At 38.6% G+C, this 15,576-nt stretch overlaps 1 protein-coding gene across 1 annotated transcript in view; it reads right to left on the minus strand.

The window, feature by feature from the left end:
- LOC139129694 (N-lysine methyltransferase KMT5A-like) overlaps nucleotides 1-6,010 on the minus strand; it is a 17,553-nt gene extending 11,543 nt beyond the window's left edge. The window contains exons 1-2 of the mRNA XM_070695371.1: nucleotides 5,846-6,010; nucleotides 3,379-3,442 (exon numbers count right to left, since the gene is read on the minus strand). Coding sequence (XP_070551472.1) covers nucleotides 3,379-3,442; nucleotides 5,846-5,985 — 204 coding nt within the window. The 5' untranslated portion in view covers nucleotides 5,986-6,010. The remainder of the gene's footprint in view (nucleotides 1-3,378; nucleotides 3,443-5,845) is intronic.
- Nucleotides 6,011-15,576: the final 9,566 nt, after the last annotated feature.

Below are 15,576 nucleotides of genomic sequence, written 5' to 3' on the forward strand. Positions count from 1 at the left end.
AATATCAAGGGTTAGGTGCACAAGGGGCCATGGATAATTAAAACACACACGCATGGTAAAGGAAACTTCTCTGTTTAGGGGGAGGGGGTTTTTCTGTATTTTGATTACAGTGTGCAAAAATCGCACTAGAAGTTTTAGTATTGCAACATCTCTCTACACGTTTTTATGTATTGCAAAATATCGCTATATTGTTTGGCATGTACCAGGCGCTACACCATATATCCTTTTGACATACATGTGAATCAGCTAGTGCATGAGTAAAATAATGTTACAATCACTTTGGATACACAATTTCATTTCATTCGATTGGTTTTGTCATTGTTGAGCTGGCACTGAACAGAGATTATGTTGGGCGGTTGGTAGCGTATGCATGATATAGCAACGTAATTACAGACCGTTGGTATGCAGATAGAGAATGAGGCTTGGTTGGATTTTCACACTTCCAAACTTTCATTTAGGGGAGGTGGGGAGGAGGTTGAGGCCAAATGCAATTACAGCGTTCTCACCGGGCCGCGATTCCGCGACATTCTCGCGTATTTTCTGTTTGTCGCGGATTTCTTGGGCGTGCGCGCCAATAGTGGCGCGCCTTTGAAATTATAAACTTTTGTGGTGCCAGCCGTACGGCCGGCCGGCCATATCATACAGCCAATACTTTTCACCATGGACGTAAATGATTGACGCGAGTATTCACTTCCTGGTTGAAACCGAGGCAATCTGGAGGCAATACCCGTCAGAGGGCGTACTTAAGCCACAGTCACTTGTGATTCGATACATGATGGCCGATGTGTGGATTCATTATTACGTATACCACACAGCGGCCGTCGTGTATTGAACCACACGAGACTGTGGTAGTCTGACGCACTTGACGTGTTCGCCTTGCATGCATATCGGTACATGTCCACGGAATTCGCGGAAGCTGGAGGCGTCATGAGCACGATAAATTTTTCATAGGCTACGACAACAATAATCCGAACTACGAAAACACAAGAATGTAAAGCTTGTATATGCCTAAGGAATTACATGAACATTTTTCGAAAACAACGAACTCGAAGCTGGTAGCATTATACTGTGAGTTCCGCATGGCAACCAAGGTCTTGACGGGAACGACGTTATAGTGTTTGTGCCGTTGAGATTCAGTGAATTTTTGTTCTCGAAAAATAACGCAACTTTGTCTGAGATAATTTTTAGGTCTTTGCTATGTTTGGAATCATGTATAAACTTCGCGGGAGATCCGTGTTGTGTGATGTTATCAGGCATTTGCTCCGTTCCTCGCCCACGCGACCTAGTACCCACGACTGGAAATGATCGACAACTGGCCCACTGCCGATTGATAATATTATTCCAAAAGTAGTTCCGAGGTTTAAATGTGGAATAGTTGGAGGAAAGTTCTCTTATTATGCAAAAAATTATCAATTCTTGGCTTGCGCATGTGATAAGTATATTATTCCAGGCGAACTTATACGTGAGAACATGGACGTCTTTTTTCCATGCTTCAATCAATTGACAAAATTTGTAGCCTTGGCTGGCGACCAAAATTTCACGTCAAAAGTTTATGATTGTTTACAAACATCATAGGGATATGTTTCCTGACCTAAATAAATGCTGACGTGGCCTGTTCCTTCTGCTGGTTGTGAAAAGGGATTAGTGCGAAAAAAAGTAACTAATGACAGGAATCAACTGGGAGCTGAACGGCTGGACACTCTAGCAACTACTGTTATTGTAGAGGACCCCGAAATGGACTTTCACACTGGAAAGAACGAAAGTCCCATAGACTTTTCATTAAAAGGCACTGATATTCAATATCAGTTGATATGTTCACCGAATGTTTACAAAAAAGTTGTTAAGTTGAATGAGTTGTTGAGTCCTTTATTTTTTCCATGCACAGAATAAGGTTCGTATTTGCAGTTTGACTTTTTTAACATATTTATATATTGTCTCACAAAAATCATCCATTGTCCCGCTTTTTTTGGTCATCGGGACAAAATGTCCCACAAATTTTTTTTCTGGTGAGAACACTGCAATTAGTTTCATTTACCGTGCTCATGTTTTAATTATCCATGGCCCCTACATGTAACTATGATTGCCAATCACTGTGCATTGTTTCAGAAGAATTGGTGCAATGGCTACAGAGTTCTAGAAAGGCTAAAAAATAGGTGAAGTGAGAATAAAAATCCAGTACAGTCATTGTTTATGCCAGGTCAAGTGACTACCTTCACTTAAAATTCAAGGGTTGTCCCTTGCCCAAAACACTATGCTACATTTGAGAATTACAGTATGTCAAGTGATTTTTGAGTTTTAAGTCCACAAAAAAGAGGGATGGAAGGAAAAACTTGAATATACACATGTACAAGAGGAGCGAGCCTAAAACTGTTGGCTTGGATGCCTAAATAAGCAATGACATCTCATGTGTAGAGCATAATACTTGGCCATATACACATTTTGAACTAAAGAGGGTGCATCGAAAGACCCAAGAGCTGCCACTATGTAAACCATAATTTGCTCTCCTTTTGTATGGCTATTCTTTGAATTCTACACTTACTAAATAGAGAATACACTTTGAAAGAGTGTAGTACATACTCATTTCTCTCAGCATACAATTAACATTTTCTCCATAATGTTACATTTCCTGCCATGATCAACAACTGGCTTTACAACAGAGAAAATAAAGATTTAAACTACAAAATCATGAATATGGAGTGTCATTGTTCTTGAAAGATTATGATGAGGAGGTGATCCACATCCATCAGTTTTACACTTTTTCAGGTATGTGACCATTTTATGAGAACAGCAGCTGTATATCTTGTCAAAACTTTTTACCCAGTCCAAATCAGTGAGCAATAATGCTTCCAACCATGTCCTTCAGTAAGCACGTTTACATGAACTAACTTTTATTTGAGATAAAATTACCAAAATAATGCAAAAATTGCACTTCTTGAGGCTTTAAGCTGGCTTAAAATACCTAACACAGACATACATGATTGGTGAATATGAATCTGACTAAAAAATTGTCACAGTTTTTGTGAAGAAATACTTTGGATTAATCTTGATTGATGGTACATATTGCGAGCAGAGTGTGCTTACCCATTCCAGACATGTGGTACCACCACCACTAACTAGCGTCAGCAACTTTTTGTTCTTTGTTTGTTTTTGTATTGTTTCTTGAACCTTGTGATTTGCTTGCCATGTATGACGATGCTTGCTGGAATTGATATGATGTAATATTAACCTGCCTGTGAGTTTTTGTACTAAGAAAATAAAGGCCTTCCTCAAATACTGAATTACCCCTATGCAAGGAACTCTATGAGGAATCAAAGATCCATGTGTGTATTACTTTTGCCTGTATATGTATAGACAAAACTGGACAGACCAGGTACTTACCTCTGTATACAACAACCCTTTCCCTACTGGATCTGTCTGCTTACGAGGCATTTTCCTCGTGTACCTGAAACATACGTGAATGGAAATTAACTAACACAAGATTGTCATGATTCAACAAGCCACAAAAAACAATCAATATCAAATGTGATCTGGAAATATCATTTCAAATAGTACAGTTCCCCAAGTTTACTATAATTTCCGAAAGATTTAACTGCCTATAACACCAGCTGGCTGTATCTTTGCCCCTGGTGTTTCCTGTCCAGTCTAGTAGATTTGGTTTTACTATTAGGTTATCAGTCTGCACCATAACTCTTTCTTTCCATTACCATTGCATTATGGGTAATCTAGGCCAAAAAAAATGCCATTCTCTAAGAGATTCATCAAACAGTTAAAAAACCCATCTCAAACAACTTAGCATTTTAAACACTACTTAGCAATGCTCTATGATCTTTCTAACAATGATGTTGTGGCCCTAACATGAAGAGTACTATCAAAGTCACACTGGACAAAATTGCAAATTTTTATTGCTATGACTCCTCCTTTGAACTCTAACCCTAAATGTAAAACAATGCTATTTTTTGTAAATACAGAACTTCTAAACTGTGTACTTTTCTATCCAAATAATGAAATGTCAAAATATGTCTTCACTAACCATCACTAGCTTTAATTTTGATTTGATCAGCAACAATGCAAAGGTAGTAGAATGGCCGGAGTCTTCAAGGATTTTAAGGATTTTGAGACAAAACACTGACCAGTGGATCAGTGTACCGGTAGCTTGAAACCAGGAAGTAGAATTCTTTGAATAGCATTTTATGATTGAAACAAGGCCATCTGTTGCCACGTTCACACGGATTTACTGGCGTGTCAACAGCAGGATCTGTTAAAACACTATTTCCGGGATGGAGTAATAGTTTTGCAAGCTTGTACTTTTTTGTCCAATACCAACATAATTACGTGTATCATCAACAGTGTGTCACACGGTTACCGTAATCATCATCTAACACAATTTGAATGAACTTTGTGAAGGTACATTAGTGGTTTATAGACACTGTAAATGCATGAGCCTTTTCTGTTCAGACTGTACACAATGAAATATCATCAGAACAAATCGGTGTCAAATCCTTCCTGTCACCATGGCCACCACATGTGCACATCTAGACTTAATATTTTCGTCGACCTCATGAATCCCTTGGCTGCATGCGGTACAGAGCTGACATGTCCGCAACTTGGGTTCATCATTCAAATTGACAGCAGCTTTATTTCAATGTAAAACAGTGGCAACTTTGAAAATGCAATAATCTAAAGCCAATGACTGAATTCTTTCGTATGATTTCAGTAATTTTCAGAAAACAGCAATGACTGCTCGACAAGCTCGCATTTTGGACCGTCCCCAACTAACACATAGCAAACATAAAGTTGAGAAACATGTGGACCAAATCTGGCGATGTTCGTTAAATTCTTATATTAATTCTATCCACAACCACATAATACTACGCGTTGCCATTTTCATAGACTTGCATCGTTAAATTATTCTCAAATGGAGAGCTACCTTTCTCCCCCTCCCCCCCCCCCCCCGATTTCCTTTTCACACTAAAATCAAACAAAGACTCTGCTTGCCCAAAAGATCGGTTAACTGTTGCCGGTTGTATACCAGATACTTTCTGGCAAATGATACTGTCATACACAGAAGACGTCGCTTTGAACACATGATAGAGGGACAGTGCTGTAAATAACCTATCAGATAAGTGTTTCAGTGTCATTGAGAATGGTTTGACCTTTGGCAGAGTTCATTTACCCACATAAAGTGTCATGCTTTGTGTTGAAGTGACAATTTTATATTTCATTGATGCTCGCTCAAAATTTTCGCTCAATTCCACAAAGAGGTGAGACAAAGGGGCTGAGTGAAGCCGACGACGTGACTTTAGAATTGGCCTATGATATTCTTACTTAGGTAAGGGGGACAGTTCAGAGGGACACAGACTCATAAATAGTTGGGAAAACGTGCCATTTTCCCTTACGATGCAACCCGGGAACTTCGATGTCCCATTAATTTCTTTGATCTGAAAAGTGATTTTACCATATTGAACGACCCTGCATTATACACTCTGAAATCAGTGAAGGGGGTTATACTTGGAAGAGTGTAGTACTGAGGCGAAAGACTCGCTGAGAGGTCACAGATTTACTGCAATGCCGTTATGCAACAGAACATGATAGAAACATGGAGGTAGTAGGAGAAGTGATCGGACGTGCATATTTCGTATGTCGCCAGTCGATGGCTGTTCTGTTCAGTCTGTTCAGCTGTCTGAGCCCCCAGTATATACATTGAGTGAATCAATGGCCAGCTTTAGCGCGAACACTGGACTGACTGTCCTCAAATTTCAAATGGTCGCACATAAGGGACCGCGGTTTCCAACTTCCAAGACCATGGAGGTAGCAATGCCAAGACTAAATTTGGAATCGAACTTACAGCTTAGCGACCTCCATGTAAAACAACTTCCAGAAAATCATGGAAATATCCATTCCAAGCTGTCGTCGTGTGGGTGGTGTTGCCCAACTCATTTGCGAAACGCACAAAGGGGGCGAGGCATTGCCCCGGGCCCCGGGCATTGCCCAGGGCCCAAGACTCTCCAGCTTCTACGAGCTCATTTAGTGACTTTAGACTCAATATTAATGCGCGCTACGGCCAGCGCCAGGCGAGTGGGGCTTGAGAAAGTAAAAAAGTAGTCCAAAGCTAACGCTGCTATTGATTGGAAGGTGGTTTACTATTTTTAAAGAAATTTTGTTTCATATAAATGGACACGAGGACTTAATAAAATATTATTGCTCTTGGTTCGTCCATTGCTGAGCTGCTCAGGCGGCTCGACCGCGGACCATCCGAGAACTTGCGGTTTTTTACATCATTTTTGCACCCGGGCCACAAACGCTGTGAAAACTGGTAATATTAAATTTCGGATTTTCAACCACCAAACCAAAATTCAAAGTTTCAACATATATGAATGACAAACGTTCTAGTTCTGCCGCCCCCCCCCCCCAACACACAAATTTTTGTACCATATTCTCTCTTCCTACTGACGTCACGCTACTCTCAAATGCGCAAGCATATGCTTGTGGGCCGTATCACACTCCGACGTCTTCGACAGTCGCTCGTGTAGAAATCGGATCGGTGGCATGTCGTGTTGGGCCATGGGGTATGGCGCGTAATGCATGCAAAGGGCAAAACCATTCTAGATGAGGTATTGAGAATGGGCATTTACAACACTTTCCCGTAACTGCGACATAAGGTTTTTCCCGCTAATTCCGGAGTATTTTTCTCTCCGTTACAAATTAGATGTGATAAGGTTAAAAAAAAAGTTCTCTCGAGAAACGGAACCGGTAGATATATATGGTTGAGGGCAAAAAATTCTGATTATTTTCGGAAATGAGAAAAAAAACGAGATTTAAAAAATTCTCCTTTGGAATTTGTTACCCTAATTCATGGATTTGTTTCGTGGCAATGACTAGGATAGATAAGGTTACCAGAAATACATTATGTTTTTCACTCAGTGTGACAGTTTTGGGACGACCTCAGTTTTCGGACACTCCCTCAATGACATGCTGTTCGTTGTACTCACTTCGCTCCGTCCTGATAGCATTTACAAGTCATGTGACGGCATATTAATTCAGGTGACGCTGCTGTCCCGTTTCTTATTCGGTAGAAGCTATTTCGGGCGCTACAAACTTGGCGAAGTTACCACACCGTACGATACAAGGTGTCGAACGCAACACAAATAGACAGCCAATGTCTGATATCTAAGCGCCTAACACGTCGAAATATAGTTGCGTCGTCCATGGATTAAACGTAACTAATTTATCACATATTTTTACAAGCAGTTTTCTAAACACATCGAAATTGAAAATCGGGGTTTTGAAGCTTCAAAATATCAATATTCAGCCCCAACAATCACATTTCAAATACGACGTCCGATTATACTGTGATAGCAGTCCGATCACTACGCACTCAACATGGGGTCAAAACTTTGACAACTTTTGCCCTCTAAATACCATTCCTTCGTGTTAACAGTTTGGGGATAAACACATGATAATAAGATTTCGTGGTGCTCGTCATTTATGAAACGGCTTTGGACGTTCACCACCCTATCCGAAAACTGTCACACCGGGTGTATTTCTACTTTATGGGTATAATTGTCAACAGTTATAACGTTCCCGTTGTTGTATTTCAGTCAATATTTTAATGTGTCAACAGGCATATAGCAAGATAATATTACGGCATTTAAAAAAGCATAATTGGCACCGTATGAGAGACGTTATACGCCCATCTGTGGACACTAATCGTTGCATGCTGAGCAGGAACTTTTGATTTGTGTGACGACAGGTAAAATGTTCTTTGTGGTGCTTGTTCCGGTGCGGTGCACGGTGGGTGTTTCAATTTCTTGTCTTTCAGTTCAGTGTTCTGTTCTCTGTCCTTCAGTCTGAGTTGCCGCAATCTCACAATTTGATGATGGTGGTGCTGTTGCTAGGATGATCGCCTCAGAGGCGGCGCAAATAAAAAAGGCTTTTCTATTTTCATGTCGGAGCTGAAATTTACGGTCGGTGGGGAGATGAGAAACACAAAAATAAAAAATGTCGCCCTTTATGGACCAGCCTGTACAGCAAAGCGTAAATATGAATTAATGGTGCACTTTCTCATAAAATATTGTAATTCTTCTATGCCAAGTCAGTAGAGATCTTGAGCATTTCTATATCACCAACACGAACTCACAACTTGCCAAGATGGGAGATTGTCTGGCTTACCAACATCGCGGAAGTACAAATAAGTTGCGAACGCAAGGAGAATTTTGCTGCTCAGCATGTATCATTCTGCGTGTTCTTGTGTTATTATTACGCTGTGAGTCATTATGCATCGTGATCACTGCGGGACGGGACATTGTTTCTTATTCGGCAAAGTTTAACAGTTAGCGCGGATCTTGGTTGAGTACAGGTCATGACGGCTCTCATCGAAACTACAGTACCGACTACCGTTATGAATATTCATGACCTATAAATCGCGTCCATATACTCGCGTGTATGATTCACGCATTATTCATTTAGTTCACAAATGAAATAAATAAAAACGTTATTAAGTTGGATTCCTTCATTTCCGTCATTTGTATTCGAAGACGATATTTGACATTGCCTTGTGCCTGTTTTGGCGCGATTACGGACGATGGTCGCAAGCGTATAAGCAACATTGAACAGCTAAAAATGTATAAATTTCTATTCAACAGAATATCGATTGAATGATTTTGCGATACTGCACACACAGTGGGGACGGCTTTTTGATTTCCCTTCATTCCGGTTTTTTCTCTTTCAGTTCACGATATATTTTATAAATCTCATTTGCCTAAATTGACATCAAGTGCAATGCATGGTGAAATCCAATGTCATGTTCTTGGTTACAGAAATACGCCGATGTTTATGGTGCATGTACGCCTATTGCCATCATAATATATTGCTTCAACTAAATGCCACGAACACAGGACAAATTCAGATACAACATCCCAGGGTATATGCTTATATAGTCTAATTTAAATATGTATTATACTATTAAAACGATGGGATTTTTGTATATCACTCATCAGAGCAATATACCATATTTGTTCGTCATTGCTGCTGAATCATGGATTTTAACAGGCGAGAAATGTGCAACCTGCCAAACGCATATTGAAAGCCATTGTTTTCTGGTATATGAGCTGAGTTGGAGTCAACATCGTAAAATGAACAGACATCTGAAAAACTAAGCTGGTTTCATTTTTTTATTTCTCGTCAATTCCTTTCAACATTTTAGTTTCTACGAATCATGAAAGCTAACAATGCATAAAATGTTCTCGTTTTAATTGAAGACATTGCGACCTGGCAACTGTCGAAAGCAATGGCAGTTTTTAGTGCCACTTGCATACTGATAAAGACATCGAGATTTTTTCAATATATTCCCATCTTTGTCAAGTTATAAATTACACATGCCTTTAGGCCTATATGATTAATGGATGAATGTTTGGCTTTTGAACGTCGTAAACTTGAGATTTTCATCAAAACAGAAACAAAACACTTACGGTATAGTGCGCACTTGGCGGGACATGAAATACAAAATGGCAGGTCGGCTCGCGGGCACTCGACTCTGTTGTTCTGAATATTGATGGTCTGAATAAACTAAACTTATAAGAAAATAATAACTTTGATGATAACAGATAACTATGTAAGAATATTATAACAGAATGCCGTTCAGATTGCGAGATTTTGGTACAATGCGCGATACCCGACTCCGAACTTCGGGGTTATTGCAGCAACTTGAATGTATTTGTTGTCTTACTTGGGTATTTTCATCACTAATGCAGAAAACGGACGTCTGAGAGATCGAACGTCGGAAATTCTGCGCCCGAGACCGAGCATTGTTATAAGTTGGGATTCCGTACAGGCACACAGTATCCTACGATAAATACGCATTACGTCCATATCGACATTGCATTTATTCGCATGCAACACGAACGATACTTGTCAAAAATACCTGCTGCACTCACACAGAAAATGGGTCAAGAGTTCAAATCAAAAGAGAAAAGTAACAATTTTTTCGTAAATTTACATAAGAACATGGCTTTTTTGGCATACTAAAAAATAGATTTGTCTCATTCTGTACCGCATACCGTCGCGACATTCAGTGGTGGCATGCAGTGAAGTTACAGGATCTATATTTGATGGATAATTTGAACCGTGAACGTTAATTGTACCAGAAAACAAGCAGTTTTAAAATAATCCAGACTTGCGATGACTGCAACTGTTGATGAACAGTTGTGCAGATTCTGAGTGTGTTGGCCGATGCAGTCATAGCAACGTACCATCGTCATTCTCCTCCGCACTTCGAATACGCGCTTCACATACGCGGTGGTAAGAACTCTGCCTTGCATGCATGCCGCGGTGCAGAATGACCGGGTGTGAGAGAAAGAATAATCAATTGGGTGAACAAGAAGAATGCGACTGTTTCTATTTCCTTTTGTATAAATGATACTTCACGTCTGTCGAGGCTATTATTTTTTTAATCACGATGTAATTGTAAGTTCTCCAACGGCAACAGAAACTAAAATACGAAATCATATTTAAACGCTTATCCCTTTTCCTGCCCGACAGTAATAACTGTATCACTTCCCCACCAGCCAAGTCAGTAAAAAGCGGTATTGAGCCAAAACATGACGTATCTTCACCCACTTGGCTTGGTATGTTATAGCATCTTTTGTCCAAAAAAAATCAATTTTACAGTATTATGTTTTCAACAGCCTTCAAATGTACACTATTATGTTAAAATACATCATATGGGATACGTTGTGTTTCATTAATTTTAACCATTTTGACCTGGTGGTGAAATATGGACTTGGCAGGAAAAGGGATTTATACACCATCATCATTTAAGAACAACAGAATGCCCGTGGTCGCCCTGGCTTGGTCCCGCAATGTGATGCTAAAGAGCATTTACCACAACGTCAACGAAAGGGGGTACATTGCTCCTCCAAACGCCACAAGTACCGCGCTGCGATATCACAGCCAACTTCATAGTAGCTGTGGAAACATTTTCACTCCGGGGGGGGGGGGGTTGTTAAAATTATTTCCTTTGATATGCTAATGAGCGAAGGACAAAGGGTGACCTCTTTATGTTCCGACAAGTCTATATATGGGAGGCTTCTGTAGGAACTAGTTTTCTGGCTGTCGATCATTTTACAATGTAATAAATACATATTTTAAAAAGTTTTACATGTCACTGTAGACGTCGGACTTCAAAACTGATTGAAAACTAGCCGTATTCAATACTTGCCGCTGGTCGGTGTTCTCCAATTCAAGAGAGTCATGGTACAATAGACGAAAAATCGTACCAGTTTGCACCATTCTCATTCCCGATGATCTGTATTTTATGATCTATTCTTTCGTAAAATAATGAGAGTTTGACCTGATTACTGTGTCAAGTTGCGAAAGAAAGACCATGCTGCATATGGTTGTATAGTAATTAGTAGAATCCACATCATCTGACTCAACATATTTTTTATCATAGGGACACCTTCCTCATCCAGATGAGAATTATGAAAAAATGAGTCACTGCTACATGTTTCTTCAAGTCCCAAGTCATATATTTGGCTTTGTTAATCGGGCAAATAAAAACATTCTGTACACTGGCCGGGATGTTCTGTTTTGAGCATCGCCATTCACATAGCTGTACGAGTATATGTTATATCGTGTCTTGTAGAGTATCAAATAGGCAATGACTGCCACCAAAGAGTATTATTGAAAATAAAATGTCGGAGACTATGCGAAGACTTGAAACACTTTTTTTTTCGCCATAAAGGAAAAAATCAATATTACCTGTAACCTATCTTCAAAGGTGCATCTATTATGAAAAATCCTTGGAAATGTATGTATATTTTACTTGCGTTTATGGAACTTTACATTGAAACATCACGGGAATTCCTTAAAATTTCCTCCCTGTTTATTGTGTTATTCCTATTTGTTAAATTTGTTTAATTTACGCTATAATATCTTCAAGATAATGAACCTCACACATCTCAATATTTCGGCTATCCGCATAGACGAGTTGTACTCAAATAAAAACGGAGGACCAACGGCCCAAATCAAATCCACATTGAAAAACCGAAATAATTTCTACATTTGGAGAACCACTGAGTCATGAGAAATCGGTGTCTTTAAAAACGTTCAGTACTACCGGTAAACCAAATTTACAAAAAACACTTAAAGTAACTTCTGATAAAGTCCGCTGCTGGAATGAATTTTTTTGAATACTCCTTTCCTTAGAAAATAAGCTGAAACATGTAAAGAACCAGAGATTCGTTCAGTTCACAAAAGGAGTGAGGAAATGAGCAATAAGCAGAGTTCAGGCAGGTATAGATCATTTTACTGAATCACACTCACTTCATTCAAAGTCTGGTTGACCTAAATTGGGTCTTCGTTATTTACTCATTTTCCCTAGTATAATATATTGTGAGACAACCCACATCCGCATCTGTCTGTGGCGGGGCTGACCTTTTGGTGACCCGCAGCCGACCCCGCCACAGTCTGGACAGCTGCGTTTCCACAGCTAACTTGATAGAGGCTAAAACCATTTCTGTCGCTACTTGCAATATTCCAATGCAAAGGTCAAAACGGCCAATACGGGCTACAATTATAACATCTATGATCTAGGTTTATTCTTACGCTAGCATATGAGATCAAAACATATAATTCCAGGAGTGTTATCTTTTGCCTCCGTCAAAAATACTCGAACTTTACGCCAAAGTGTGGTACTTTTTAGGGCGACTTTCCAACCGACCTATTCGGAACTTTCTCCCTTATTTCGACTCAACTAGTCAGGTAAATAAATTCAATTATATACTTACCTGCACTTGTGAGAAGTTGATCCTGATTTCTGCACATTCAATCCCCAATCAAGACTTCGCCGACATACATTTTCAGCTGCACTGAGGATGTTGCATGCAAATTAGCTAGACAAAAGACCCTGAAGTGTGCGCGCCCCGAATGTTTCAACTTTGGTGGAGATCTTGTAACTTTGTAGTCAAAATTCAAAAGACTGCGTCATAAGCGAAGCTTCGCAGCCAATCAGATGCAATACACTCCAAAATATGCAAGAAACAATCGCATGCTGGCGCTCAATCGAGTGTATTTCCTCTGGCGAAAAAAGTGAGGCAAAATACACAGCGTGTGTATGTAACTCGTGTAAGTCAGCAATAATGGCCCCGGCTGAAAACGAGAGCATAGCCTATTTTTGAGTCGAGGATGCTGTAGATGCGAGAAAACTTTGTGGACCCGAGTGTATGGCCCACCATGAAAAAATGGCCCGTCAGCATGTAAGTGTATCGGACGGTGGGTTCACTTTTAACCGCGATTCAAGAACATACATACATACATACATACATACATACATACATACATACATACATACATACATACATACATACATACATACACACACATACATACATACATACATACATACATACATACATACATACATACATACATACATACATACATACATACATACATACATACATACATACATACATACATACATACATACATATTGTAAATCATTAACACAAAATTCATTTCTAAACACACGCACATGTTCTCATAGAGTATGGTCTCCAACTGACTGTCACGTACACATGATTCAAATAGACAAACATTTACACGCACATGTATCTAAAAGATTACATCGTATGCGTTTTAACAGTGACATTTCTCAAACAACAGTCAAACCAACACACAAGTAAATTCACACACACGAGTGAGTTTAGGTTCATGATGCAGCGCAGTAAACTTTCAACTGGACGACGTCGCACAAATAAGATGACCCAGGCATATCCCCAATACTCAGTACATGTACATATTATTATGGCAGAAGGTGACCCCGGCCTATCCAAAAACATGTACACGCTGTGGAGATGACCCTGGCCTAACCATAATACAAATACACGTGCACACTATGGAAGATTACTAAGTCCTATTCTCATTACCAATACATGTGCACACTATGGACGATGACCCAGGCCTCTTCCTCAATACAAATACATGTACAAACTATAAAAAATGAACCAGCATATCCTCAATACAAATACAGGTCCCCACTATGGTATATAACCAAGGCCTATCCTTAATACAAATACTTGTACATAATATGGAAGATGACCCAAGCCATTAATACAGGTACAGACTATGTCAATGCATACGTGTACATCCAAACGTGTTGTAATTACATGTATATGTGCATAGTTAACCCTGAAAGACGTGTTTTCATGTGTAAACTAATTAATTTACATTCGGCGCCTCATACTGGTATGTACAATGCGTATAAAGGAGAGATGGGATTATTACTGAGAATGATTATTGGACAATGTAATTATAAACCAAACCTACTGCAATTTGTCGAACTTCCTGTCAACTTTTAAGTTTAAGCATTTTGAAAACAGTCTTAATTTTCAAATTTATAATCTCGGCACGAACCTGGAAAAATTTAACTGAAAATAACACTTCATTTACATCAAATTTAAGACGGTAAGAAATTAAATTAAATTGATAAATTTTCAGTCAACTTTGATAAAGTATTTTTGCGGTTTTGAAGAAATAAAGTCACGTGTGCTCTTATTTGAAATAAGCTCACTGATACGTCATACTTTGCTGTACATATTTAAGAACATTGTGATAATACACATGTTCATGGATAGTTCATAAAGTTCACCCTTAAATACCTTATTAGCTCTCTATATGGGTAGGCATATAAATTTCCGGTGTAAAAAATCATCTAGTTAGCATTAAGCTGAAATTGAAGTGTAAATAGAAAAAAAAAGGATATAAGTTTTAGCATAAATGCAAGATCGCTCATGATTATTTGTGTATTAATATATTTTCTTGCTATTTTTTTGGAAATGCATGTATTAAAGACGTCTTTATTAGTTGTGAAATTGAATAACAGATTTTGAAACATATTTCTGTATATTAGTGGCTAGAAACGTATTAGCTTTGCATAAATTATTTTCTAGCGCCCATTCACATAAATTCCTCTTTGGAAAAGTGAAGAAATTCTTCATATGAGTTGTATTTTTGAAACAGCATTGATTGATTGATTGATTTATGTTTTGATTTATATGTTTATTTATCCACTATACTTTTCCTGGTATATATTTTTGCGAGTTAAACAAAAACACAAAGTATATATATGATGAGGTCTTTTCACCTGGTTGAATAACAGCCTTTATAACTTACAACCATATATTGCGATGTAATTACAGTTTTTGTAATCATGGAAATGAATGACTGAATAAATAAATAAAGAACAATAAAAATGTTATTGTTTTCTGGTCAAGAATAAATTGAAAGTTTTCCAATTAAAGTCTAATTATTAACTCAAATAAGAAAACAAAAATAAGAAAACATAAGAAAGCATCTGATTAACACGATTATGAACTCGATTATGTCCAATTTTACAAACCATATTTACGGCATTTATATTATTGTTCATACGCTTGAACTATATAAAAACTGCATCTATTTCTTAAATTTTACAAGACATGCTTTGTCGAAAGAGGGCGCAGTTGTTATACAACGCATGCTACCTATGCTATGCTTATACATCGTACGGGCTTTACAAGGGTCAGACCGATTTCTATG

This window comes from Ptychodera flava, chromosome 3 (assembly GCF_041260155.1).
Source record: "Ptychodera flava strain L36383 chromosome 3, AS_Pfla_20210202, whole genome shotgun sequence".
Taxonomy (NCBI): Eukaryota; Metazoa; Hemichordata; class Enteropneusta; family Ptychoderidae; genus Ptychodera; species Ptychodera flava.